This window comes from Aspergillus multicolor (assembly GCF_047715735.1).
Source record: "Aspergillus multicolor strain CBS 133.54 unplaced genomic scaffold BDW74scaffold_33, whole genome shotgun sequence".
NCBI lineage: Eukaryota > Fungi > Ascomycota > Eurotiomycetes > Eurotiales > Aspergillaceae > Aspergillus > Aspergillus multicolor.
In genome coordinates this window covers 100,620-126,574 of record NW_027395984.1, presented here as the reverse complement: position 1 = coordinate 126,574, position 25,955 = coordinate 100,620, and the positions used below count along the sequence as shown (strand labels likewise).

The following is a 25,955-nucleotide window of genomic DNA, read 5'->3' as shown; positions in this document are numbered from 1 at the left end:
TTCTTGGCATGTTTTATTTAATGAATTTAATCGTTGATGTCTAGTCGGTCCCGAATTGTCTCCTCGTCAAACGATCCGCTCTCACCGACGTAATTACGGAGCGCCTCTACAGTCATTAGGCGACGCGGCGCCTTTCGTCCAGTCAAGATCTCGAACTGCGCAATAGCCTGTTCAGCAACATTATCAAGGCCATCGACTAGCACCCACGGACGTCCCGTTTCGCTGCGAAAGCGGTGAATCTGGCGGAGTAGTGGCGTTTCCAGGGGTTTATATGCGAACTGTTACTGGTTAGTTCAGACGCGGAAGGGTTGTAAGATTTTGAATCACTCACTTCAAGGACTACTCCGCCAGTTGGGCTTCCCAACCATTGCGTAGGCATCTCGAAATTTGCCGGCGGCTCGTCTCCGTCTGGGTCTGCTGGCACGCATGAGGCAATTATACATGGTGGGCAGGCATCGGGCCAATCATCGTGCAACGACCGAAGCACATAAACCACCTCCGTCGAGCCCACTTGAGATGCGGCCCAAGAATTGAAGTGCTGAGCGACGCTCTCCGCGCGGGAGAAGGTCCGATTGTAGATGAAGATTTTCCGACAGCCTAGTCGAAGCATAGCATATATAGCAGCACGTCCCATGCCACCAGCTCCAATGACCAGGCCTGTTGTCCTTGATGGACTGATAGCGTTGCGTGGGGAAAGGTTCCGATTGATGCACGTCATGATACCAACCCAATCCGTATTCTCGCCATACCATCCGAGCACCGGTCCAGCCAGGTGACGACGGCTAGCTTGCTCTTGTAGTGGGAACACAGTCCCGTCTGACTGGCCCCGCAGGGGCATAACTGTATTGATTGCCCCAATGGCTTCAGCATGGCGACTCTTTGCAGCGAGTTTCTGAAAAACTTGTACCCTCCAAGGTTGAACGATACTGGCACCACCGAAGTTCGGATCCCGACCTAGCTGGTCTAATGCTGCCAGCGTTGGCTTTTCTGGTATACTGTATGTGTGATCCATACCACAATGATGGAATGCGGCATTGTACATGGCGGGCGATAGACTGTAGGCTACGCTGCCACCCAGAATATAGAATTGTAGGGGATCCAAGACATAGCTTTGGAACAGGGCTTGAACAGCGTCACGGGCCAAGATTTGCGGGTCTCTCTCTTTGCGAGAGCGACGATCGATGGCGGAATGTGAGACAGAGGTCAGAATAGAGTTGAACACCTGAGAGGTACGCCCAAGGCTACCAATGTTGTAAGCTATTATCGGCGGGTGATCACCCGGTAGCATTTCAATCTTATTTGTAAACTTGGCAATAGATGCGTTATCCTCTCGCTCGGTTGCCACACGTAGAATGCGAACTAACTGACAACCCAGCCTAGCGGCAGTGAGGTAAGCCGATAGGCACTCTTCGTTATCCCAGGTCACACCAGAGGACGGCTCAAAGATACGCTGGCCAATGATTTTTGTCATGCCCCTATTGCGAATGACCTCATCAATGTAAGCATGATCTTGATCTAGGTCGACTACCAGATACTCAACAGCGAGCCGTAAGCAATGCTCCAAAATCTGAGAGTACACATTGCGGCCCTGCCCCGAGCATTGGTTGCTAGCGGTAACTCCCAGCCCATGGGAATCGACTGACAGTATTATCGGTGCGTGCGTGTTTTTCCTGAGAACAGAAACTTGCTTGCTCACAGCCATCGCCATTTCCGGGCTCCAGCAATCGACACACAACTCAATGGCATCTCCGCCAGACTCGAGTTCCAGTATTTTTACTCTGTTATCGATCAATTCTGAAGAGCGAACGAAAATCGCGTACGTATAAGACCGCAGCTCCGGTGGCGTCTCAAGCAGCACAAAGGGGGAGTCATAGCTAGAATGCCCAACGTCTGTGCCCGTTACAAAGCGAACAAAGCGTGTGAAATCCTCCTTTGCCTCTTTAAGTTTGAAGGAGTAGCCCACTGAGCGTCGATCTTGTGTTCCTTCGTCGGCCTGGGCAGCGAAGCTCGAGCGGTCTTCCGTGTTATAGTACTCGAAATTTGAGCAAGTGCGGTGGAGTGGATCACCTTCACCCAGCAGCTTTGCGGCCTGGTCGTCCAGCCCCAGCAGATTCTGGACACGTCCCATGTCCCGCGCAATGTACACAACTGGGTTCGTAAGCGAATACTGTCGGAGGTATTCCTGGACGGGACGAGTGAGACTCCCTAGTCCGCATTCAATAACACAGCGCGAACGATGGTTGTCTAGCATCAGCTTGAGGACTTCAATATCCCGCTGCTGGAACTCCTGGCTGCCATGTTGCTTCAGATACTCATGTCGCGAAAGTCCAGTAACCTCCTTGAAATAGTGATCCTCGGTAATGAAGCGGCGTTTCAACGCAGTAGCAGCAATGAACCCCAGGGACCGTTTCCCGCAACCCCGGATCCCGATAAGAACCAAGGATGCCTCCGGGTCTACCTTGCGGTACACATGTGCGTCGCGAAGTGGCATAGCGGCCCTGGTCGAAAAAGATCGACAAATTCTCTTCCTCGGGTGGGAAGGTTGAGAATTCGAGTACCCAGCCACGATGAATGATTTCATCCGCAAGATTCTGTGTAAATTTCAAGTGCGATTCTTCAGGTCCAGACCTCATATCATCCGTCCATGTTTTGGGGGAAGACCGTCAGGGATGGAGATCGCGATGCGGAGTGTAAGAGGCTTCAAGTAGGGCAACGCCGGAGGACAGCGCTGTCATGCTGTGAGTGCATCCAAAGACAAGCAGGAGGAGGATCTATCTGGGGCGACTGAGCTCGAGAGCAGTAAAGCAGGGAGCGACATGATCGGGGAAGAGCGCAACCCCAGATGATGTGGGCGCGAGTGGGTTGGTTGGCTTGTTCCACGGCAGATCGAGAGCTGAATGCGGTTTTGCTGCGGCTGACCGCCCTGGGCCCGGGTAAGCTCTTTGCCGTGGGACTCGAGTCACCACTTTTCCCCAGAAACCCTCGAGTCCTCGACGAGTCAACCCGCCCATACCTGACCAACGACTACCGACTCGGGATGCCGGGTCTTTGTGGAAAACGATGTTCTTCTGGCAACATAGATAACTCACAGCCTGAAAGCCTTACAATGCTATTTCAGGGAACGGCGCCAGTATTCAACTTCATTCCTTAATACGAATAGCTACATCTTCTAGCTTGTGTCTAGCTGTCACAGAGCCAGTGTGGGGTGATGCGTACCCATGGAGAATTGCGTTGTCTACTGTACGGCCCCTTTACGCCTCGGTCTAATCAAGGCCGAACAGAAAGTGCCGATTCTCGGCGGTTAGACAGCACTAGGTTTCTGATTGAATAATATGAATTCGATTTACGGAGCAAACCATTTGCTGAGCGATTTGCTGGCGTCCGGAGGATTTCCAGCCTGCTATCATGGCGAGTTTATTCCGTGATAGGCCGTGATGATTGTTAGACCTGATGAACCTTGTTCTCATCACACAGAGGCCATCGCAGAACATTGTTTGCCGTCAGTGGTCATGTCCAACAGCAAGTAGAGGGAGCAGAATATACGTATACGGTATGCTACAGAGACTCGAGATTGTGGAGAAGTGGGGGAGTGAGAGTTGATCTGGATATCCGGACGGATTTATTCCCTGAGCCTGACTCTCTTCATCCACTTCCCGAGACTTCGCCCCGAACCCCCCGTCAAGGAGCCGTTCTTGCTTCCTGTCTCAATGGGTCTGGCCTTTTTTCTCCGGGTTCTGCGCCGACCAAGGTGTTTGTGAATTGGGTATTCTGGCGCCCTCATTCGCATCCTGCCTGATCCCTGCGGTTAGGTATTCCGGTTGCGTCAAGCGACAACCTCCCAGCTTCCCATTTTCGCGCTCGCCTTTCACCTTGTGCGCTGCAATGTACGACTGTGGCTTCTTCCGCTTGACATAGACACTACGTCGTGACCAGCTCTTCTTTGCCAGCCGATGCTTTATGGGACGTCGTTCGTGCACCAAGTGATCCTTCAATGGACGAGGGTCCTGATAAAGCCCCTCGGCGCAAGAGGGTTTCGCGGGCCTGTGATAGGTGTCGCGCGAAAAAAGTATTTGTCACAGGCTTCGCAGGCTTCTCTGTGAGCTACCTTTATTCATCAATCAGTTCTAACCTCCAGTCGCTGTTAGGATAAATGCGACGGTCTTCGTCCCTCTTGCTCCGCCTGTTTAGCTTCCGGTCAAACTTGCTCATATGACCCTCACGCGAAGAAGCGTGGCTTGCCCGAGGGATATGTACGTGGGTTAGAAAAGCTCTGGGCCCTGGCCATCTGCAATATCGATGGCTTCGAGGATACCATGCTCTCTCTCCTCGGCACGACAACTGACTCCGTTGGGCGGAGGACCAGATTGATGTCCCTTTGGACGGATGAGAGCGCCTCGGAAACCTTACACGAGTCCTGGAAAACGTGCCGACTCTACAACTCTCTCGAGAGGATGCTGTCATCCAGTTCCGACCCGTCAAGTCCTCAGGGCGTAGGCAAACGCCTTCGGGAAGAACACGGGTCTTTCTCGATCGATTCGGCAAGCGAATGGGGATTCCGTATTGACCGCAGCTCCACTCCCCTGTCGCAGGATGCTCCTCGTGTTGTAGAGCCCAGAGCCTCTCCTACTGCCAAACGAGCTCGACTGTCTATACCAGCGGATGGCCGGTTATCCTCTGCAACGAACGGTATGCACTCCCTGCAGCTACCACCTCACGCCTCCCAGCTATTAGACATGTATTTCGCCGCCACCCATTCTTGGTTCCCCATTGTCGCCAAACATAACATACTCCGAGCCTCGTATCTTTACGCAAATGCACCGTCGATATCCGTAACCAGATTTTCTCCGGGATCCGGCGACCATGCCGCGTTATGGGCCCTTCTTAGTTATTCAGAATCAGTACCCCGACCGACATCGGAGAATGGCGCATTGGGAGTCTTGCCAAAAACAAAGGAGTACTATGCGGTAGCTCGAAGCTTGATTCCTTCTGAAACGGAGCGTTACGAACTTGGACATGTCCAAGCTCTTCTGCTTTTGACCCTCGTCAACATCGGCCTTGAGGACTGGACTGCTGCTTGGATGCTTAGCGGCCAAGCAGTCCGTATGGTTATATCCATGAACATAGCTGCCTTCACTGACACTCGCCGGTCGGAGGGATTGAAACAAGGGAAAGCTGTTTTCCTGGGATGTTTTGTTATTGACTCCCTTTTGTCATTCCGCTTGTCTCGAAGACCGAGCATGCACTCACGAGACTTGGTTGCCATAGGCTTGTTAGAAGAAGATGGGCTGGAAGAGTGGAATTCGTGGGCGGATGTCTTACCACCCACTGGCGGCTCTCCAGGAAAGAGCCCGCCTCGCCGTGGTCCTTTACATTCACTGAGCTGTTTCAATCGTCTGGTCGAGTTGGCCAGTGTCTTGAACAAGATTGCTCGAGACTCTATGCCAGGGCTTAACGCACATATTTTTGCGCAGCAACTTGTTTCGGAGCTCAAGCAATGGGATGACCGCCTCCCACTTGGGTGTCGACTGATTGGGCCTGAAAGCATATATCCTGAACGGCATTCCGCACTCCTACCGCATCAGACGTACTTGGGACTAACATACGTTGCCACCCTTTTGTCACTTTATCTTCAGATCGCCCCCCACGAAATGGGCCTGCACCGTTCTCAGCGACCGGCTATAGAAGGCGCAAAGAAACTCCTCTACCGCGCCTTGCCCATGATTTCGCAACATCTTGATAACTTTGGAGTTTGCAGCTTGCCGCCCATCTTTGAACTATCCCTGCGTACCATTGCTGAACAGGCCTTCACCCTTCGCAACAAGATCGAAAGTGACTTGTTCCCTTTCGGCCGATGGGCAGAAGCACTGGTACAGCGGACATCCGAACTCAGCGCGACTTGGCCCGTCTATCGCACCCTGACGACTAGAATTGAACAGTGGTATCGCTCTAGAACCGTGGCCAGCTCCCCATCACAATCGTTCTTTAATGACACGGGCAGCAACCCAGCAAGCGGAATAAGCAGGCCGTCGAACTATAGCCCTTCTCAAAACTTGCTATCTATACCTCCACCAGAGAGCCGAGGCTTCAACCGCGATACCCAGTTGCCACCACTTACTAGACGAAATACCATTGACGTCGTGGAACCTGATTACACTTCCTCGATTATGGGCATCACCATCCCCGTCGATGGGCAGTATATGACACCTAAGGACACAGCTATGGAGGCTACCGATCCACCTAATCAACCACACTCCCAACCTCACCCACATTCCTACAATGGTAGAGCCCTACCTTCGGCAATGGACATCTCAGACCCAGCAAACGACCTAGACGCTATGCTTCACGGCCCATCACATCCGCACCCTCCAACTCCAGACTCATCTGTGTCCAACCCCATGATATCAAGGCCTTCTGCCGCCGCAACAACCACTGCCTCCACTAACGAGCACTCTATAACATCAGCAGACAAAATCAACACCACCTCTAGCTCCGACACTCAGGAACCAAACGAGGTCGGCGCCGCCAGTCTCGACGCTATTTTCAGGGACCTTGCATACCTCGACACGACCGAGTGGGCGACGAGTCGTGAAGCAGGACTGAAGGATTTCGGCTTCATGGACGATATCACATTCCAGGAGTTCTGCCACGACCCCCAGCGTATCGCTGGGTCACAGCCGTTGGTGCATCCGCCCTCGATTGCAGATATTTGGCCGCCCCCGGGCTATTTCCCCGAAACTTTTGGAGATTCAACCGAGGAGGCCATAGAGAGCTAGTAGTAGAATCACCGCTATTTCCTAGGCTTTTCAACGCATCTTTAATTGAGGCGGGAAGGCTAAATCTATCCATGCAACTTGCTTCATCATTAAGATACCCACCTACGAAAGCGAAATTGAAGCTGCTCTCGGACAGTCACTGTTTGTTCTTAGGCTCAGTTTCCCTATTGAAATTAACCATATATTGCAGTTCTCCGTATAGACAGGACTTATAGTATCAGATACAATGTTCGCGAATGACAATTCCAAACCAAGAAGCAGTCAAGGGCATTCAATTCGCCGCCAATTTTCAACTACATTGGCTTCGATAAACGAAAAGCGATGCCGTTGTAGACACCATCTTTTCCAAGTCCAGAGACCTCTCAAGTCGACTGGGAAAAGGCCAGTGATCTACTGCGCCTTTTTTACACCTTCCCGCATTCTTCATGAGCGCTCTAATTCGTGTCACCATTCAGCCTTTATCCGAGAAGGAAAACTGGAGGCAGTCGGTAATCAGAGAACATCTCTGTGCGCACTCTTCGGTCGTCGTAGGCGAGTCACTATCGTTTTGTGGCTGCTGGTCTGCGGAGAGGTTGTCCCAGTTGTCTTTGACGGAGTTCATCGCGTCGTATAATCTCCATTTGAAGATATCCTTGTGCAGCAAGGGCTGGTCTGTCTGTTGACCACGGTCCAAAGTCAGCGGCTGCAGCCATCAAAAAACATTTCCGCGACAACCTACGTATCTGAACCACTGCTGCTCTAGCAACCACATATCCACAACATCTTGCGGAGACATATGATGGAATGATACGGCGGGATAGCACCAAGGTTGACGACCATACGCCTTGGTAGAGTACTCAAGTTCCCATACGCTAGACGGCACCAGCATCGGCCACGACCAGACAAGTGGTATGTCTATGTTTTTAAGTATCCTCCCATGAATGTGATCCCCAACCCAATCGCTCGCCGTCATGCGTTCAATGGCCGCAAGGTTCTGGGCGCTGTATTGAGAGATCAACTGCATGGCGGCGTTAGAGAGCACTATTCCGGCGCCACCGTAAGCAAACACCTGACTTCCCATCTGCATCGGGGCACCCAGATAATAAGCCTTCTCACGATTGAATCGTGACAACCAGCGGGCCATGTTTCGCCAGACTATGTACGTATCTGCTTCGAGAAAGACATACCAATGAGCGTCCGAGTGCACGAGCAGTGCTTCGTCGATCATGGGCACGAACTTCCACTTGTCCAGTTTCCATCCAGGATTGCCAGAATTTCCAAGAGGTCCGTTTCGATCATCCAGTTGGTCATCTGCAACAAGACCATCCCGTCCAGAAGCACGTAGCCGATTGTAGATTCCAAAGTCCGGGTTCATTTGTTTCGTGTCTTCGCCAACACTGCGTAGAACATCTTCACCATGTACGCCGTAGGTCTCTTCCTCGTAGTCCGAGAAGACAGCGTAGTGTGGTACGCATTGTAGTGTAGTCTTGAAATGCACAGAAACTTTGTCCAGGGCTTCTGTAGCGCCTGTCTTCAAAAGGACTAGAATGTTGTCCATGTTGGGGAGCCGGGTGCAAGCAGTAAAGTTGTCGTCGCCAATTGCAGGCATCAGACCCCAATCAAATTCAGGGTGCATTGCCCAATCCATGTAAATGACCGAGTAGACGGTGACAACACCAACCACGATGAACACTCCTGAGGTGCAATACCGTAGGCAACGACGCGGAAACTGCATGATAGACATGGTCGAGTCCTTGCTCTGACTGCAGTGAGTTTATCGCAGAGCCATCATTCCCACCATGGGCGAGGCATACCTATGTCCTGGCTGTACGGGCAAGTGCGACTGTCCGAAGTGAACTGTCCAATGTCCTCAAATGTCAGGCAGGACAACTCCTCTGGGGTGTTCATCACGTGAGCCCTGGCTGCCCTAGGAGGAGCAACATATTGCCAGGAGTCCAGAGTCCAGAGTCAAGAGTCTGGAAGTGACTGGGCAGGACGGTCCCTTCTTAGGCCTAGGCTTACAGTGCAGTGAAAGTGAATATGAATGTGAATGTGAATAGATCCTCTGCACCTTACATGGAAGAGTGGACTGGCCTTGATCATCATTCACTTGGCACGGGATTCACTCTGCACTGGATTTGTACTCCTGCACTCACTCCCAGACTTCCAGTCTCCTCGCTGCTCATTATATATATCCCCTCCTCTCCCCTACAATGCCAGCCATCTCACTCTCCCCCTCTCCAACATTCTTCTGTTTCCTCTGGCTTCCGTCCTTACTACCATCGCTACTGCCCTTGCTGTCCCTCAACGCCAACTCCCTCGACCACCATGCGGTGCCTCAAGCTGTTGTTCGCCTGGCTCCTGGCCGCTGTTGCTCTGTATGCAGTTACCGGAGCCATGGAGCTTTACAGTAGCTTGACTGCAGGCCTGTCTACTCTTGTCACCTCTTATGTCCCCGTGTCGATGCCTGTTCAAACCACTGTCGCTTCTGCTTCTGTTCTTGACTCTGTCCCCACTGAAATCAACCTGTTCATGACAGCTCGGGACCTGGCTCCAGGTTCTATGCCACCTTGTTCATCAAATAACTGTGGTGAGACTGGTGATGAAGCTTGTCCACTTCAACCAAGCGGGACCTTCGTGATCATTGAGCCTTCCGATGGTGTTGAGATCCCGACTATCACTGTGTCTGCACTGCCCTCTGAGAGCGGGGGATCCTACATTGAAGCTGTAGGTGGCGTACTCCAGCATTCCGACCCGTTCGAGCAATCCAATCTGAACGAGCGTCATCTTATTCCCCGCGGTCGTAAGCCAAAGCCAATTCCACTTCCAGTGACTGGGACTTTTGATGCGAAGAAATACACGGATTATCGACACAGTGTACTCAATAAACGTCAATCATGGTTCATTGCAGGGCCAGATTCCGTCAACGCCTGGTACTACGAGTTTCCGCTCCCCGAGGAACAATTTCGCGGCATCAGCCTTCTAGGTCTCGATGGTCTCTCGGGATGTACTGCGGTCTTTATCGTCTCCTCAAAGGGTGTCTGGGGGAGTCATATCAAAGAGAATCCTGTCTTTGTTGATGATCAATGGGAGCCTGTGCCAGACACATCCATCCTTCAGGCCTTTTTAATCCTCAGGGCACTACCGGTACCGGTCCCGGGCAATGAAGCCCAGACCCTTATAGATCTGGTTGGAACACAACAGGGTCTCAGGGCCCTTGCACCACACATACTTCCCACGGATTGTTATATTAACTCCTTTTTACCCAGGGCAACTCAGCGCCCTTGAAGTATTTGAATCAAGTCAAGATACTGGCGCAGGAGCTTTCCCTTTTGGTTTATCCTTTAGGGATCAAGTCACGTGACCCAGTTATTCATGTCTCGGAATTTGAATTGCTCATTAGGGATTATGCTCCTGCATACCCTAGGAAACATCGGGCATTATTCGCGGTCGCTACACGAGATCAGGAACGGGTCCGTGAAGTTGAGGGCCAAGAACAGCGACTTTGGGTTGGCGCTTGGCGGCTGTGGGTGCATGATCAGCATGTAATGTCGGTGCACTTCTTTGATGAGCGGCATTGGCGCGTAAATGCTGTTCGTCGGCATCTGACTCTGGGCTCACGACAAGACCAACATTTGATTGGAGATCAAAATGCAACCATAAACAACACGCCATGACCACAGTCAAGCTACCAGGACGACCCGGCGTCGGCAATCAACTCTGTTTTGGCGGCCAATTTGGCGACCCATCCCACGGCCCTCCAGACGATGACTATATTATTGACCTTGCTCGCAAATGGAAAGAGAAGGTTACCGCAGAATCCTTTGGTGAAGGTGATTCTGCGTCCTGGACTGTGGGCGAACCACGACGAGTACATTACAACGCGCAAGTCAAGTGGATAGAAGGATGCGAAGGGCCTCGCCAAACCCCCGTATTCCCAGACGGTTGGGAGTGCGGCGACCTCATTTCTACCAACTTCAACAATTGCCCAGGCGGATACGCTGGTTCTCTTCAAGTTGGCTGTCTGGAATATTCAGCGTCCATGGAGAATTACCACTCGACTTACGCATCCGCCATGCATTGTTGGTCAATGGAGTGCATCGAGCATTACCTCAAGGCTTCCATAACATTTCTTTTTCTTGTTTCATCTCTTTCATGTATGCATCGCCACATCTAGACGGTTGGCCTGGATCAGTTGTTTGTCACAATTTGGCTGTCGCCTGGTTCTCCGGGTTTCTGGCCGTACAAATCAATCAGTGTCCGGTCTAGGTTAGTTGGTGAAATGCCACTGTTTATCTCCCAAAGTATTCCAGAATTCGGCGAGCATGTATGCCCTGCTTGATCGAATTGGCAGCGGATGCCCCGGCGCTATTAACAAGTATGCTTCACATTGACATAGTTATCTTCTGAGTAGACTCGTACGAATCAAACAATGTCCTGAGGGCATGCGGGAGACAGCTTGGGAAAGTGACTTCGCCTAACATCCGGAACGACCAGTCAGCCTTCAATCGAGATCCAAGTACAAGCACAATGAGGCTCTGGGTATCGAAAATCGGCCATAATTCACTCGATAATAATGGCAGGACTTACCAGAGAATGAGATCTTCATCAAGTAGAAGAGTACGCATACTTTAGCCGAAACACAGCCCAAGCAACGACGTAGAAGTAGTCTGAACGTATGGCAATAATAGTTTGTCTATGCATATTATGGATCATCGTGATAACACAATCATACTAAATGAAGCGAACGCCAACCGACCAGCCAAGACACAAATGCGAGGAGTTTACTTTGCAAGCTCCAGAACCTATACAACGGTTTGGCTGAAGTGCTTTCTCCCATAGAACACGGACCGCCGTGCTAACCCAACTCCGGTGATGCAATATGTGCAGAATAGACCCATTAGATGCAGTGCATAGAGAATTCGTATCATAATGCTGTTGCGAGATCGTTAACCCTTCCAGCCAACGTTCCTCATTAGGAATAGGATATCTTTTGCTGTGTTAACGGTGTCCACTACTCGGTCAACCAGAACATCGACATTGGATGGTTGTTCGGGTTCCTGCGAGCGGAAACCCAGAGAAGCCAGATAAAAATTCTGCGCGTCTTCGTCTTCATCTGCAGCATCCACAAACCAAGAATTGCTCGAGTCGTCCACATCCTGGGTCCAATCACGACCATGGCCAGAATCAGTACGGGTGTCGCCTAAAGCACCTTGTGACCCTTGCGACTGCCGCGTTGTCGTCCCAATAGACGATGAATATAGTCGACGCCCTGGGATGTACTTTGTCCAAGACCAAGGATTCATGACCGAAGAAGGCTGCGGCTCAGGTGTATCTCCACGATACTTGAGCGTGGTCGGGGGGAGGGGTGCGATAGTTTTGTTCTCTCCGCTAGAATTGGCCCGTGGCGTACTTCCGCCGCTAGGAGAAACCGGTTTCACAATGAAACTATCATCCCAAGACAGGTCACCTCCAAACTCTAGGAATTCCTCTTCCTCATCTTTTCCTTCCACAGCGATACATTGTAGAACCTCCTTATTGAAATGGATGTGACGTCTTTCACTTGGAGAACCAGCTCCTGAAGATGAAACAGGTACTGCAAATCTAGTGCGAGGGGCCCCAAAATCCTCGTCAGATTGTTTATCAGTCTCCAACTCGAACTCGGACAGGCGCACACCAAGTGTGGTACGATTCCGAGAATACCCGGCCTCCTGCGCTTTCAGAATGGCCCCGGCATGTTGCAGAAGAGTGTGCTGGGATAGTGAGCGTTGCAGCATAGTCTCAGAAGCAGTCCTCTTCTTGAGGATAGATTTTCGGTCAGGGCAATTGCTCGGTGATTCTGAGCAGCTCGGCGGAGGAGACAGATTCAGTGACTTCCTTCGTGCACGTGAAGTTTTGAGCGGGCCATACAACCAGGTCACATCACAATCCTTCAGCCTATTGATCTGTTAGTTCAAAGTTCTAATACTCATTCGAGAATGCAGTGAGGATAACATACCAATTGAGGGTATCTGGGGAAATGGTACCCAAGTTGTGCCTCAATTTGGTCCATGTCCGCCACGACGCGTTTTCCAACCTAACGCCATTCTCATATACATCTTTGCGAGCAACTACATAGCGCCATGACGCCCAAATATCTTCTTCTCTCCACTCATGAGAGAGGTAGTCCACATGTCTCGAAGGCTCCTCCTCAACCGAGTTATCGTCGGCCGCGGATACTTGTGGAGCTAAGCGAGTCGAGTCCGCCGACAAGATATCAGAAGCGGCAGAGGCAGCGCTGGGTTCCTCGGGGAAGAATGCGCTATCATACGACGGCAACAACAATTCATCATCTTGATCACCAGGTTCGCTGGACGATACGGAACCTGTGGAGGAAGTGGGGGTAGGGGGGAAGTTTTGCGATGCAATCGGGGCGAGACGGGGCGATGGGGGAGACGAGGAGGCCGTGGAACATGTAATCGGACTTGGATAGTCGGACGTATAGATATGCGGAACTTTCGCCATGGAGTCGTTTGTTTCAAGGAAGTACCTCTGCGTTACGGGCTGTCTGCCCACTGGGTCTGGAGAGAAACATGAACGGCTGTCCGCCGGGGACGGTAGCACAGCAGTCATCTTAGCGGAGCATCAACTTCATCTATACCAGGAGTCGAAAATCTACCTCCGCACACGGTAGTTTATGGAAAGTAGAGTGCAGTCAGTACCGGGGATAATGTCGGCAAGGGATCGACAAATTGTACGAGGCGAGCGGCGATAGGCCAGTGATTCAGGTAAGGTCGATAAATAATGTCACGGTTGAAGCGAGTATGTTGTATCCCTGAGTCTGTGGGAAATCCGAGAAGCGCGCACGGTGACCAGAAAAGGCGAGAGTGGTGACGGGGGCCGAGGGTTTTATAAACGGGGATCGCCGTTTTCTTTTGGCCGGGGAAGTTCTGGAGTTCTAGACAATGGGGAGAGGGAGGAAAGTTGCGCTAGAAGGCAAACAGGAATGTAAGTGGAGAATGGGGATAGCCCCGGAAAGCCTTTTCGGTGCTCAGACTCTGGCACCGCGACAATCGCGAGAGTAAAAATCCCCGCTGTCGGAGAGCAAGAAGCAGGGCAGGGATGGAGACCAGGGGGTCTGGAGCAGAGCAGAGCAAGAAGATATCAAAGTGCAATACTCCGTAATGCGCGATAATATCTCGCTGCAGAGCGATCGGACGATCGGCCTGATATGGTGGATTACGGAGTATGGAGCGAGCTGCGAGGTTGCCACTAGGCCAGGCCTAAGTTGCCAAACGTCACAGTAATCCTTTTTGGCTGTTATCGGACACTACTCACTGACAGCTGCATGGTGAGCTGTCCAGCCTCCTAGAGCTCTGTGCTCGCCGCTAACCAAGAGCGATCGAGCTGGTTCCTTTGTTCTTCCCCTCTCCAAGATGCTCTCCTCCTGGTTCCGGTCCAGATTCGTCTAAAAACCGACCAATGGCCGTCTGCTCGCTGATCGAGTTCGAGATACGAGTCCTCAAATTGAGTTGCCATTGCGCAACCTGAAAGTCTATTACTCGATCTTCGCATTACCATTCCAAGTTCCAACAGGGTTGAACCACCTACGAACCAATTCTCACTGATACAGATCGGAGGAACCCGGGCATCGTTTCTTCTGGGGTGGCGATGGTGTTTCTTTGCGGCTTCCGCGATCAATCTGCCACCCCCCGTCAAAGACCTAAGGCCCCTTGCAAGCTCCATGCACGAGCGTTGAGTTTTCACATCATCATGCAGGGCTTAGCGCCATGGAACCTGGACTGTGGTGACATTTTCCTATCTCAATAATAACGTTGCGATAAGCGAGTGTCTTTACATACTGATACTGCGTGCTGATCGCTGCCGCTGACGCGATAAGACTTCTCAATGTTGGTACTGACTCCGGTCTGCGCTGGAGCCTGCAATCCGGTTTCAGCCTCCTGATGTACTCGAGTGTCAGTGAGACAGTGTTTACTTGCTCAGGGCAGCGCAACAACACGTCCGTACGCCAGCGGCGCTGGAGGCTTGCAAACATGCACTACTGACTCGTGTCCATTTTCAACTCCGTTGTATTGGAGGACCTTGGGCAAGGTCAACCGGGGAAGATAGCCCGAGCGAAGCCAAAATTGTTTCTGCTCCAAAAGCAACAGGGCCCTGGTAGCGCTTCATGCTTTGCGTTGATATCACGACAACTGTTCCGCTGTCTATCTGGCTCTTGCTCTGCTCCAACAATGCCTCTCTATCCTGAGGCGCCACAGCCACATCATGACCAGTATTCTTACAAGAACACGAAACTCAGATTGATTCTACTTGACAGCCAATTGTTGCCTCCACCAGTCAATACTTCATATATCTCGATGTCGGGAAGCCCAAATTGGCCCGCGTGTTCCAGAACCGCCGCCGCAGCCGGGTGGCTGCTCTCCGGCTCTGATTATGCAAGTTGACAAGCCGATGTGCATATGCGAAACATGGCGCCGATTGTTCTATCGCCGCTTGATGAACGCAACGGCGTGCGAGGCCAAATCAGTGAGTTGCCTTTTGCGCATTCACAGCGTCGATGCCCAGTGGGACCGTAGGCGCACGTTACAGGGGTGAGGTATGACTCCAAGGCCCATGGAGGGGCTCTCTAAATTTCACGATTACCGTGAATGCTCCTGGTACAACGAGGGTATCCGGATTATTCATGTCTAGGGCCACGGAATAGCGCTTGGTTAGTTTATCTCACCTTGGTCTAGACTCTCAACTTAGGTCAGAGACATCTCTCTTGACTAGCGGGGGATATATGCTTTAGCGCTCGATGGTAAGCAAGGCGTAAGGACTTTGACGCGGCGCCATTAGCTTTTGCGCCATACAAAGCCACCTAGAGCATCGATCGGTCCTTCGCTTCTAGGCGAGACTCGGAGCTTTGACTGCGCCTATCATAATCATCGCAGATAGCACAATCCGAGGTGGACGTGCGCCAAACCCAGGGTTTGCGTTCCAGCTATACTCCTGAGTATATGAGGCGGCGCTGGGCTCATAGCCATTGCGAGCTATGAATCATCGCATGTTAGTACGTAATAAGCATCGCTGGTTGCGACTATTATTAGTGCTGCTTAGGGCATTCCACTGAATCCACCTGCACCGGTCTCCAACGGCCCTCTCACATGGGGATGATTAACATGACAAGCACCGTGGGTACCCCGTTGGATTTGACTCGCCAGAGAGACGAGAAACAATGCCTAGACAAAACCTCCGAGGCTCTGACCCACTGCTGTGGCTGCGCCTTAGTTTGGCGGATGTCTGTGCTCTTGCATCTGCACATCCCGGAGTGTCGAAGTAAGTCTTGTCATTGGATCACAACTATCAGAGCGATTGAAGCTAGCACCACGGGCCCTTTGATTGAACCTAGTACTCGGACTAAGGGGACGGCTCGGCGGGTATCTGCCTGCCTTAGTCGTAGTCTGCCTTGTTTCATAGAGCGCTCGATAAAGGATGATTGCCACGACCGAGCATCGGAACCTCGGATGAAAACAGAGGATCTACCTAACGTGCTAATCGGCAAGTGCCCCGAGTTGATAAGTTGATAAGGCAACGTACCAAGTGGGTTTACCCCCCAAACGTGCAGCTCCAAGCTCCAGTACTCCGTATACTCAATAGATACTCATCGGTCTTGGTTGACCGTTTACGATGCAGATAACGTACTGGCCAACCCTCAAAACTACGGACTCAAGACACTGCATCCCCTTGAGAACTGCAAGTAAAGTTGCTCAAAAGTAAAGCTGCTCAAGAATAAAAGTGGCTAGGCATCACGGCTGAGGGTAGGTATTACATACTCAGCTACCTAAAGAAGCCAAGAGGTTAAATACTCCGTACTTTGTCCACTTGGAATAACATCCACTACATACGAACATAACTCTCTTGCCCTTGAAATGGCAGGGATTGAAAAAAATTATCAAGATAGGCGCCAAACAGACCAAAGTACTTACATCGGTGGTCGCTTGGACCTTCAGTCCTTCATCGAGCTTGCGGAGATCTTATCATTCTCCGTTATGCCCAAGATTCCTCGAAGCGAGGCTACCGCGTCAGAGTTGTAGTACTCCATACGTACGAAGCAGAAGTACATTTTGTTGTGTCTTGGCTCAAATTAGCACACAGAGATATGCGCACAGTAAAATTATGCCTGGCTACACAACGCAAATAATCAAGATATGCTTACTTAATGGATCCTAACATCACATAGACCATGGTGTGTAGCTATTCCATGAAGTATAGGATACTTATATATATATTGTACTTCACACTTCCTAGCATAGCAACGTGAACTTTGATTGTATGCAGGCCTCTTACAGGGTGTATGACTAACTATGTCCGAGTGGATGAAGCACAGAAACGGCTTAGCGCAGCGAACATCCACCCCGCGTCTCTGAGCGAGTGACATATCTGATGCTATGAATATACTGTCAAACAATCTTGTCGAATCCTTGCGCCATCCAATCTCTTCCACTTTCAGTTCGGTTCCATAATAAGAAAACAATATGGCAGAGGTCGCGCAGCCACCAGCAGAAATACAGGCTCGGCAAATCACATATTGTGGAGGTGAGTTGCACTTTTTCTAGAAACTCCCGGCTACGTATAGGGGAATTGGTTGCCGTGGTTTAGAAGACCGCGTCTTCATAAATCGATGCTAATACCATGTCGGATTAAATAGTTTGCACATTACCTCCAGAGGTGCGATTAAGTTCACCCCTTGAATTTTGGTCATGACCTGCTTTTGCCTCCCGGGTCCTTATGATGACCGCATGCGGACACGGCTGCTATCAGCATGACTTCCAGGCAGTAGCTAACGTGTCCTACTACAGTATTGCGAGTTTGGCGGAACGGCAAAGAAATGTCAAGAGTGGTTGGAAGATAACCGGCCGGACGAGTACCAACGGTTATATTCCGATGGTAATTGTTCAAGTTGTGCTTTATTTACTAAAGACAAAACTAACAGGTCTATTTACATTGCATAGACGCCATAAGTGCGAATCTCTCTACCCTCTCCGTTTCTGTCCAGGAGCGCGCGGCCAAGGATGCCGCAAAGAAAGAAGCGAAGGCAGCGGCGGCGGAAGCGCGAGATGCAGAACGACGAGCAACGTCGAAGGTTCAGATTAAGCGTGTCGAGCGCAACAAGCGCAAGCATGTTAGTGTCATAACGGGACTAGAGGTTTACGGGCTAGAGAACAAGAAGGTGGCCAAGGAGCTGGGCAAAAAGTTTGCGACGGGATCCTCTGTCACGAAGTCCGCTTCTGGAATCGAGGAGATTACTGTGCAGGGTGATGTCTGTGAGGACATCAAGGAATGGCTATTGGAACACTATGGAAAGGGGATTTCTGAATCCAACATTGAAATTGTGGAGGATAAAAAGAAGAAAAAAGGCGCCGCTGAGGCCTAAAGTGGTGATCCGCATCTTTAGTGTAACTCGTCTACAGAACATAGTCATGATAACTGATGAATGCTCAATAAAGATATACACATTTTGCCAATCACAGTCAAATGGGTATCCCGGCTATTCGCAAAACTGAACGCACTCATCTATGATCATATTTCATCAAAAATTCGTAATGGGTCATAATCGGGGTGCCCGGTTGCTGCCTCCGTTCCGGACGAGGTAGGATTATCTGGTTGGAATGTGCTTCCGTTGTCCACAAGGACAGTCGGCTCTGCAGCTATGGTGTACTCTCGCTTCAAATCTTCAAATCGAGGGCCGTTGTTCTTCGGGGGAGGTGCATGAGAGGGGATATCTGGCATTTTCAAGGCTTTTGGAAATGCCCTAAAGCCCGGCGTCGGTTCGTCGCTTGGCCAGTGCCGGAAGACAATGGCGAGTAGGACTGCTAGTATAGCCGCAGTTACAATACCCCAGAATATACGTAGCCGTTGATTCGTGCGCATCTGCCAGTCCATTTCTCGTTTGTCCCATTTTTCAACCTCGTTTCGCATTGCTTCCAACCTGTTGCCGAGCGCTTTAGCCCTTGTCTTGCTGTCCCTCATTCGTTTCTCTAAGGCCTCAATCCTCTGCATCTGTGGTTGGAATTCGTGTATATCGCCTATCTGCTTTTGGATGTCTTGCTCCAAACCTGTAGTCTCTCGTTGAAAATCATCAAATATCTTGGAGGTCGTGTCCGATAGCTCCTGGAAAGAGGTGACGGTGACATTGAGTGCTGCAATCTTTTCCAGAAGCCCATAATAAGTGTAGTCCAACCTGCGTGTAACATCGGTGGCAAGAGTTCCAATGACGGATAGTGTAGAGCGCAGGTACCTGGGGTAGATAACGATCAGCCTGGGAGTACTGGAATGTCGGCAATGTAGCATACTCTTCCCCCCTGCTGCGCCGGTCCCTTACCCGCTGCAGGTCATCCATGGAGTGTATCTCCTCTGGTCGCTTAATTGATCCGAGACGAGTATCCTTGTATATGCCATCGAGGACACTGCCTCTCCTGCTTCCGGTGCCCAAGCCAGTAGGTTCCGAGCCCCAGCGCGATCGAGTAGTTTCCCGGGTGACAGGTCGAAGCAGCCCATCGTCTTCGCTGTCCTGTTTCCGGTACGTTGATAATGAGCCTCTGGCGCCTGTCCTTGAGGAAACATTATGCATTCTGTGTCGAAGCAAGACGTCGCGAGATCTGCCTTTGCCTTCAATGCGATGCCTCCGAGATCTCTTATCTAGAGGGATGTCGAGGTCAGAGATGAGGTCTATGTCAAGTCTTCGCATAACTCACCGCCCAGTGTCATCTTTGAAAGCAGCTCCGGAGGCGCGGATTGCGGAGCTCTTTGCTTGGGTGACCCATGGTTATGGCTGCGGTCGGACGACGGTATCGAGACAAATAAAGTTGGTCGTAATGATCCATCTATTTCGGGGCTTATCAAAGCAGCAGTCTTCATATGTTCGACGAGATGGCAAGTGCCTAGACCGGACAAGCTTGGTAATGTCAGGAGGCCGAATTTGATGGCCCAAGCTCGCAGAACTCCCTACTCCCCGAAATCCTGGATCCGCTGCGGGCTGAAGCCGCTGCACTTTAACTATATCGGCCGAGGGAGGATAGGTACGATAAGCCATGCGCACGTGATCGTGAGCTCAAGGCCACGGTCAGAGCAAGCAAGGTGGTCCTCAACCTCCCAGTTTCAAATCTTAAATACGGCATATTTTCATCTCTCTTGATCAAACTTTATATTCTTCTTCATTCTTGCATCTTACATATCGCTCGTGTCTTCACCTCACTTTTGATATCCTCACCACTTTCAAACGCTGTCGCGAGGTATCTTGCGGATGTCTCGCTGACCGTGGTTAAAGTCTCTCTAGCCTTTCAATGTTCGATAATTGACTGCCATGATATCACGATGGTATCAGTTTCTGGCTTGCCTCATACTGGGGCTTTTACTGCCATTGAGCGCTGCAAAGAAGGAGGAGCCCGGAATCAGCCGTTACGAAATCCATGATAAACCATATGCTATGTTCTATTTCGAGAAGTCCGACACGGTTTTATTGAATCTGGATAACGGAGAGCTTTTACGTTCATATGATGCTGGTGAACACTGGGAAACGATTGAGGAAGATGGCATGAAGCAAGGAGTCACATCCATCTACCCACACCCTTTCGACAACAATAAAGCTTACGCGCTGGGTCAGGATGGAAAGCACTGGATTACGACGGATAAAGCGAAAACATGGAAGCATTTCGAGATTCCCGGTCGAGCACATTTCAAAAGTCCACAGTCTGGCCCTCTTTCTTTCCATGGACGGGATTCTAGCAAAGTCATCTTCGAAACCAGACCGTGCGCGCTATGTACGCTGAAGTCATACTATACTACGGATGATTTCGGTACAGTAAAGGTTTTGACAGAAAGCGCTGTGGGCTGCTATTGGAGCATCGGCAATCCTCTCTTTGGGACAGGATCCGAAGTTTCGCATGTTTTGGAAAAGCGTACTATCTGTGTAGTTCCAGGCTTGAAGGAATCTTCCAGGTCTGCTTTTCGATTGGTCTACTCGGACGACTACTTCAGCAGCCAGGGTATCGAGGCTAAGCTTCAGGATGGCCGCCCGGTATCTGGCGTGACCAGTGTTGCGCAGGTCAAGCGCTTTATGGTCGCTGCAGTGGAATCCCAGGGCACTACCGAGAAAGCTCTATATGTGACCACTGACACAGAAAAGTGGCACCGAGCGGACTTCGGAGATCATCGTTTGGAAGAAAATAGTTACACTATCCTTGAAAGCACAGACTATAGTCTCCAAGTCGATGTGCTTACTGACAAATTTAGCGGCATGGGGGTGCTTTTCACTTCCAATTCAGATGGCACACATTTTACTCGGAACATTGAGCATACGAACCGTGGCCGGCGCGGCCTAGTCGACTTCGAGAAATTAGCTGTCATCCAAGGGATAGTAATGGTAAACACTGTCAGAAACCCGAGCGAGGTTGAAGGCGGTTCAAGAAAAGAGGTCGTCAGTCAGATTTCGTTCGACGATGGGAGAACATTTCAGCCGCTGGAGGTGCACTTACACTCAGTGAACTCGGACACTAACCTAGGACGTGTTTTCTCAAGTCCTGCGCCCGGATTGGTAATGGGAATAGGTAACACCGGTGATTATCTTGGCGAGCATTCGGAAGGTGACCTTTACGTGAGTGACGACGCCGGCATCACCTGGCGTCTTGCTCTCAAAGGACCACACTTGTACGAGATCGGGGATCAAGGCGCAGTTCTGGTGGCGATCAGCGATACGCCTAAAGTGAAGACGGTTGAATACTCTCTTGATCATGGGAAAGAGTGGAAGTCTGTCGATCTTCCTCATGAGATCGACGCCATTACGACTATAACCACAACACCGGACTCAACAAGCTTGAAATTCATAATCCTTGGATACTCAAAGGGTAAATACTGCGTTTATTCGATTGATTTCGACGACTTGCACGAGCGGAAGTGTGAAGATGACGATTTTGATATGCATTGGCCCGCTCGGCTCAATCCTGAAGGAAAGCCTGATTGCTTGATGGGAGCTCAGCAATTTTTTAGGCGCAGAAAGGCTAACGCTAATTGCTTCGTTGGGGAGGCATTCAACAGTTCTATGTCCATTTTTGAACCCTGCAAATGTACTGCTGAGGACTTTGAGTGCCAAACCACACGGACCGAAGACGGCAAAGGCTGCGTTCCACCGAAATCCCTTACTCCACCAGATGGGGCATGCTCAGAACCGTCGGACACGTTTACAGCTCCGTCGGGCTGGAGGTTGATTCCCGGCGACCTTTGCATCCGCGAAGGTGGGGTGAACCTGGACAAAGAAGACATCCAGTTACCCTGCAAGGATGTTAATGGGGGAGTAAAAGCCAAAGGCATTACTTCAATCAAGGGAACATTTAAGTCAGATATGTCCGCCTACCGCTATTTGGAACGTCAGGTGTCAAACACCGGGGAAGACGAGACAATAATACTACTTTCCACTAACGGGGAGCTACTAATCTCTCATGACCATGGGAAAACCTGGCAACAGAAGCTGAAGGGCACAAACGTGATCTCAATCATTCCACATCCGCACTTTGCGGATACCGCCTACTTCCTCACCGATAGTAAAGAGGTGTTCTACACAATAAACCGAGGCGTGACGTTCGAGTCTTTCCAAACAAGGAAGCCACCAAGCCATCCGAGCGCCCTGCCCCTTAGGATGCACCCATCTAAAAGGGACTGGTTGCTTTGGGTAGGTGAGGACTGTGATTCCGAAAGCTGTCATTCCAACGCCTATTTTAGCGATGATCGAGGAGACTCTTGGAAAATCATTCTGCGCCATGCTAAGAGGTGCGAGTTCGAGTATAGGGAGAATCAGCCAGACACTCTGCACCTCGTATTTTGTGAGCAATACGAAAACGAGGATGATAGCCAGCGTCTGCGACTCATGTCCACCAACGACGAAAACTTTTCTTCTGAATGGAAGATTGTTGATGAGAACATTGTATCATATGCGACCAGGGCTGAGTACATCATCCTTGCGTCGCGCAAAAACGAGGGTGACACAGCATTAAAGGCCAAAGTAAGCGTTGATGGGGTGACATTCGCCGGCTTGAAGTTTCCCCCCAATGTGGTACCGGATGAAAGTCTTTACACTGTGCTTGACACTTCTGAACACGCCATATTTTTATACGTGGAAGCCAATAATGTGACCAACTCTGAATACGGCTCGTTGGTCAAGAGTAACAGCAACGGCACTACCTATGTCCTCAGCTTGGACTCTGTGAACCAGAATACCCCCGGATATGTTGATTTTGAGCGAATGCGGGCTTTAGAGGGTGTCATAATTGCCAATGTTGTCAGTAACGTGGACGAGCTCTCTGGCGGGGCGCCTAAGAAGCTTAGGACGATGATTACTCACAATGATGGTGGTGAATGGTCACTCCTAACACCCCCGGCCAAGAACGCCGACGGAGAGAGGTTCTCATGTTCCGTCTCTGAAGGGAAGGGTACCAAGAGCTGTGCACTTCATCTTCACGGATACACTGAACGCGCAGATTCGCGAGATACATTTTCCTCTGGTTCGGCAATTGGCTTGATGATGGGCTTGGGCAACGTCGGAGATGTGCTGACAAGCAAAGATGAAGCAGACACTTTCATGACCCAGGATGGTGGAATCACCTGGAAACCCGTCAAGAGGGGCAGATATATGTGGGAGTATGGTGACTCCGGCTCTGTGATTGTAATTGTGCCTGAGCAGAAGTCTACCAAAGTTCTGCACTATAGCACCGACGAGGGCACCACCTGGCGGAACTACGAATTCTCAGAGGAGGAAATAGAGGTGTTTGACATTTCCACCGTACCCTCGGATACCTCCAAGAATTTCCTTTTGTGGGGCAAAGCATCGGGCGAGCTTGTCACCGTCAATGTTGACTTCAGCGGACTTTACGATAGAGATTGCGAGTTTGACAAGGACGGCGACGTCAGTGCCGACTACGAGCTTTGGAATCCAAAGCATCCATTCCAGAAAAACAATTGTTTGTTTGGACACGTTGAACAATATCGTCGCAAGAAGCCTTCAGTCGAGTGTTGGAATAATTGGCGAGGACCTCATCTACACAGTATTGAAAGCAATTGCACCTGCACCACTGCTGATTACGAATGGTGGGTTTACCCTGCACATGTCCTAATTGCTGTATTCACATTGCTAACCCAGGCCAGTGACTATAACTTCGAGCGCCAAAACGACGGCACATGTCAACTTGTTCCTGGCTTGAAGCCACAGGACCCTATTGGGTTCTGTAAAGCACATCCTGGGGCTGTCGAATACTGGAAGGTTACGGGATACCGTCGCATTCCTCAGACAACATGCCAGGGCGGCTCGAACTTGGACCATCAAGATCCAGTGCCCTGTCCTGGAAAACAAGAGGAGTATGATAAGAAGCATGGCATAAGTGGGATCGGGCTCTTCTTCGCTATCGTGACACCGATTTCTTTGGCAGGGACGGTCGGTTACTTTGTCTATACGAGATGGGATGGCAAATTCGGCCAGATTCGGCTTGGAGAATCATCTACCACGGCGCATGGTCTTTTCTCTCGAGACTCTGTACTGATTACGATTCCAATCACAATCATCGCTGGTATTGTGGCTGTTGCAAAGACGCTCCCATTGCTAGCTTCGAGTTTATGGCGGGGTGCTAGTGGATATATGCGCATTGGGCGTAGCAGGAACTATCCGCGCCCATACGCATCCCGAGATTCTTTCGCAGCTCGGCGAGGTGATTACAGCAGTGTTGTTGACGACGAAGATGAGCTACTTGGTGTTGAGGATTTCGAGGGCGAGGAAGAAGAGGAAGCATGATGGCGTGCGGACCAAATCATTTGCGGGTTTATATGTGCCATGATCACTCATGTAAGATTACAAGCGCTGCATTTTGAATAAATTGCTTTTTTGGAGACAGAGATCAACCTAGGTTTCAACCCTTTGATATCAAAACCTTGTCATTTTGTCTATGATTTTGTGAAGCAATGAATGAATGCTTCTGTTGTGATGGTATTCGCTAGCTCTTTTTAGTTCCAGCATATATACATTTCTCTTAAACATCACCATATCTCCAAGGCACATTTTTGTATTACACTAAAAAAGCCTGTTCAACAGTTCAAGTTCCAGCCCCTTTGATATTAATTTAATGTCATATTCACCTATGCAAACACCAAGCCTCTACTTATGTGTTCTGTTTAGTAGTCCAAATTCCAATCCCTTTGGTATTTATTTCATGCTATATTCACCCAGGCAAACACCAAGCCTGTACTTATATTTCCTTAGTGTCTAAAGTCCTCCGGTCCAAAGGAGTTAGGAAGTAGCTGCAATGCGTGATTAGCATATGAACATAGCCTAGACCGGCAAGTAGAAAACGGGAGCTACGGAAGTCTCTGCCATGAGGCCTACATACCTCCCCCATAGTGATGACACTGCAATTCATGTCCTTGTCATACATATATACAGGGAACAACCGCGACGTGAACTCGCTCATACTAGGAACAACTCAGGTCAGCAAACACACTACCCAATGAAGGCGTGGTAGCAGATTGTTAGTTAGGCAATTCATCTGAATGGGGGTGCCCACAATTGTCTACACATGCCACAAGGTGACGCCGGTGGGCTAATGTCAGTGGCGACAGCGATCGCCTTAAATTGCCGGTGCCCGGCCACCTATGTAGAAGATGTGATTAGCAACTCAAGGGCCAAAAAATAGGAGGGAGGCGCGTGTATGCGTAATATCATAAGCTGCCGAATTTCCTGGATTTTGATGGGAGCTGGAACATACAACAGCGGTCCCAAACGCCACCCGCTCAGCACATGTGCCGACAGGGTATGAGGCATTTTCAACATTGGCCCCAGTAAAGTACTCCCCTGACTCGGTGAGGAGAGCCGCACCGACTCGAAATTTCGAGTAAGGGCCTAAGTGAAGATAATTAGGGATTAGCTCTGGGCTTTGAGCTGTGCGGGGTTGCACAAACAGAGGTGTATGTGCTTACAGTAGGCTGCTTCCTTGGCGCTGTTGGCCTTTGAGGAGAGGAGTTCTATTTCTCGCGCAGTGAGAGTGGCCATGTTCGAGTACCAAGCTGCACTGTATATAAAAATTTTGGGACCTTGGGGAAATCAAAGAAGAACCTTGAGGGCGGGGTTGCGTTGAAATATATGTATAGTAAAAGCTGAACAAATGCGGAGCAGCGGAATATCATTGA

General features: G+C 50.4%; 9 protein-coding genes across 9 annotated transcripts; 4 read left to right on the top strand and 5 right to left on the bottom strand.

The window, feature by feature from the left end:
- Positions 1-26: 26 nt before the first annotated feature.
- On the bottom strand, positions 27-2,491 carry BDW74DRAFT_182130 (repressor protein; the record flags this gene model as incomplete). The annotated part of the gene is made up of 2 exons (XM_073730182.1): positions 27-278; positions 332-2,491. 2 exons carry the CDS (start codon positions 2,489-2,491, stop codon positions 27-29), a joined length of 2,412 nt encoding a protein of 803 aa, XP_073579754.1.
- Positions 2,492-3,889: 1,398 nt separating this feature from the next.
- Positions 3,890-6,824, top strand: BDW74DRAFT_87486 (putative C6 transcription factor). The gene is made up of 2 exons (XM_073733963.1): positions 3,890-4,066; positions 4,146-6,824. Exons 1-2 carry the CDS (start codon positions 3,992-3,994, stop codon positions 6,771-6,773), a joined length of 2,703 nt encoding a protein of 900 aa, XP_073579753.1. The 5' UTR covers positions 3,890-3,991; the 3' UTR covers positions 6,774-6,824.
- A 187-nt stretch (positions 6,825-7,011) lies between these two features.
- On the bottom strand, positions 7,012-8,081 carry BDW74DRAFT_160600 (uncharacterized protein). Its single transcript, XM_073725651.1, has 2 exons — positions 7,492-8,081; positions 7,012-7,428 (listed from the first exon to the last, which is right to left on the bottom strand). Exons 1-2 carry the CDS (start codon positions 7,978-7,980, stop codon positions 7,225-7,227), a joined length of 693 nt encoding a protein of 230 aa, XP_073579752.1. The 5' UTR covers positions 7,981-8,081; the 3' UTR covers positions 7,012-7,224.
- Positions 8,082-9,919: 1,838 nt separating this feature from the next.
- On the top strand, positions 9,920-11,151 carry BDW74DRAFT_160597 (uncharacterized protein). Its single transcript, XM_073725650.1, has one exon. It carries the CDS (start codon positions 10,426-10,428, stop codon positions 10,927-10,929), a length of 504 nt encoding a protein of 167 aa, XP_073579751.1. The 5' UTR covers positions 9,920-10,425; the 3' UTR covers positions 10,930-11,151.
- Positions 11,152-11,418: 267 nt separating this feature from the next.
- On the bottom strand, positions 11,419-13,945 carry BDW74DRAFT_160595 (protein phosphatase regulator REG1). Its single transcript, XM_073725649.1, has 2 exons — positions 12,751-13,945; positions 11,419-12,689 (listed from the first exon to the last, which is right to left on the bottom strand). Exons 1-2 carry the CDS (start codon positions 13,362-13,364, stop codon positions 11,702-11,704), a joined length of 1,602 nt encoding a protein of 533 aa, XP_073579750.1. The 5' UTR covers positions 13,365-13,945; the 3' UTR covers positions 11,419-11,701.
- A 3,076-nt stretch (positions 13,946-17,021) lies between these two features.
- tma22 (putative RNA binding protein Tma22) lies at positions 17,022-18,241 on the top strand. Its single transcript, XM_073733962.1, has 4 exons — positions 17,022-17,330; positions 17,443-17,462; positions 17,594-17,681; positions 17,747-18,241. The coding sequence occupies exons 1-4, from the start codon at positions 17,270-17,272 to the stop codon at positions 18,166-18,168; spliced, it is 591 nt and encodes a 196-aa protein (XP_073579749.1). The 5' UTR covers positions 17,022-17,269; the 3' UTR covers positions 18,169-18,241.
- BDW74DRAFT_160590 (uncharacterized protein) lies at positions 17,659-19,772 on the bottom strand. Its single transcript, XM_073725648.1, has 3 exons — positions 19,490-19,772; positions 19,088-19,433; positions 17,659-19,032 (listed from the first exon to the last, which is right to left on the bottom strand). The coding sequence occupies exons 1-3, from the start codon at positions 19,650-19,652 to the stop codon at positions 18,315-18,317; spliced, it is 1,227 nt and encodes a 408-aa protein (XP_073579748.1). The 5' UTR covers positions 19,653-19,772; the 3' UTR covers positions 17,659-18,314.
- Positions 19,773-19,898: 126 nt separating this feature from the next.
- On the top strand, positions 19,899-24,886 carry BDW74DRAFT_87398 (vacuolar protein sorting/targeting protein 10). The gene is made up of 2 exons (XM_073733961.1): positions 19,899-23,870; positions 23,928-24,886. Exons 1-2 carry the CDS (start codon positions 20,098-20,100, stop codon positions 24,565-24,567), a joined length of 4,413 nt encoding a protein of 1,470 aa, XP_073579747.1. The 5' UTR covers positions 19,899-20,097; the 3' UTR covers positions 24,568-24,886.
- Position 24,887: 1 nt separating this feature from the next.
- On the bottom strand, positions 24,888-25,954 carry BDW74DRAFT_87386 (cytidine deaminase). Its single transcript, XM_073733960.1, has 5 exons — positions 25,746-25,954; positions 25,535-25,668; positions 25,334-25,419; positions 25,160-25,241; positions 24,888-25,070 (listed from the first exon to the last, which is right to left on the bottom strand). Exons 1-5 carry the CDS (start codon positions 25,816-25,818, stop codon positions 25,029-25,031), a joined length of 417 nt encoding a protein of 138 aa, XP_073579746.1. The 5' UTR covers positions 25,819-25,954; the 3' UTR covers positions 24,888-25,028.
- Between the last annotated feature and the right edge of the window lies 1 nt (position 25,955).

Coding starts and splice junctions, on each gene's coding strand:
- BDW74DRAFT_160590 (XM_073725648.1), bottom strand. CDS start 19,652: ATGAAGACTGCTGCTTTGATAAGCCCCGAAATAGATGGATCATTACGA. Junction 19,434..19,489: donor TTCAAAGATGACACTGGGCG/GTGAGTTATGCG, acceptor ACATCCCTCTAG/ATAAGAGATCTCGGAGGCAT. Junction 19,033..19,087: donor CGGCGCAGCAGGGGGGAAGA/GTATGCTACATT, acceptor TATCTACCCCAG/GTACCTGCGCTCTACACTAT.
- BDW74DRAFT_160600 (XM_073725651.1), bottom strand. CDS start 7,980: ATGATCGACGAAGCACTGCTCGTGCACTCGGACGCTCATTGGTATGTC. Junction 7,429..7,491: donor AGCAGCAGTGGTTCAGATAC/GTAGGTTGTCGC, acceptor CGTGGTCAACAG/ACAGACCAGCCCTTGCTGCA.
- BDW74DRAFT_87398 (XM_073733961.1), top strand. CDS start 20,098: ATGATATCACGATGGTATCAGTTTCTGGCTTGCCTCATACTGGGGCTT. Junction 23,871..23,927: donor ACCACTGCTGATTACGAATG/GTGGGTTTACCC, acceptor AACCCAGGCCAG/TGACTATAACTTCGAGCGCC.
- BDW74DRAFT_160597 (XM_073725650.1), top strand. CDS start 10,426: ATGACCACAGTCAAGCTACCAGGACGACCCGGCGTCGGCAATCAACTC.
- BDW74DRAFT_87386 (XM_073733960.1), bottom strand. CDS start 25,818: ATGGCCACTCTCACTGCGCGAGAAATAGAACTCCTCTCCTCAAAGGCC. Junction 25,420..25,534: donor TGGCGTTTGGGACCGCTGTT/GTATGTTCCAGC, acceptor TCTTCTACATAG/GTGGCCGGGCACCGGCAATT. Junction 25,242..25,333: donor TGTGGCATGTGTAGACAATT/GTGGGCACCCCC, acceptor AGTTGTTCCTAG/TATGAGCGAGTTCACGTCGC.
- tma22 (XM_073733962.1), top strand. CDS start 17,270: ATGGCAGAGGTCGCGCAGCCACCAGCAGAAATACAGGCTCGGCAAATC. Junction 17,331..17,442: donor GCAAATCACATATTGTGGAG/GTGAGTTGCACT, acceptor CGGATTAAATAG/TTTGCACATTACCTCCAGAG. Junction 17,682..17,746: donor CCAACGGTTATATTCCGATG/GTAATTGTTCAA, acceptor TACATTGCATAG/ACGCCATAAGTGCGAATCTC.
- BDW74DRAFT_160595 (XM_073725649.1), bottom strand. CDS start 13,364: ATGACTGCTGTGCTACCGTCCCCGGCGGACAGCCGTTCATGTTTCTCT. Junction 12,690..12,750: donor TCCCCAGATACCCTCAATTG/GTATGTTATCCT, acceptor ACAGATCAATAG/GCTGAAGGATTGTGATGTGA.
- BDW74DRAFT_87486 (XM_073733963.1), top strand. CDS start 3,992: ATGGACGAGGGTCCTGATAAAGCCCCTCGGCGCAAGAGGGTTTCGCGG. Junction 4,067..4,145: donor ATAGGTGTCGCGCGAAAAAA/GTATTTGTCACA, acceptor AGTCGCTGTTAG/GATAAATGCGACGGTCTTCG.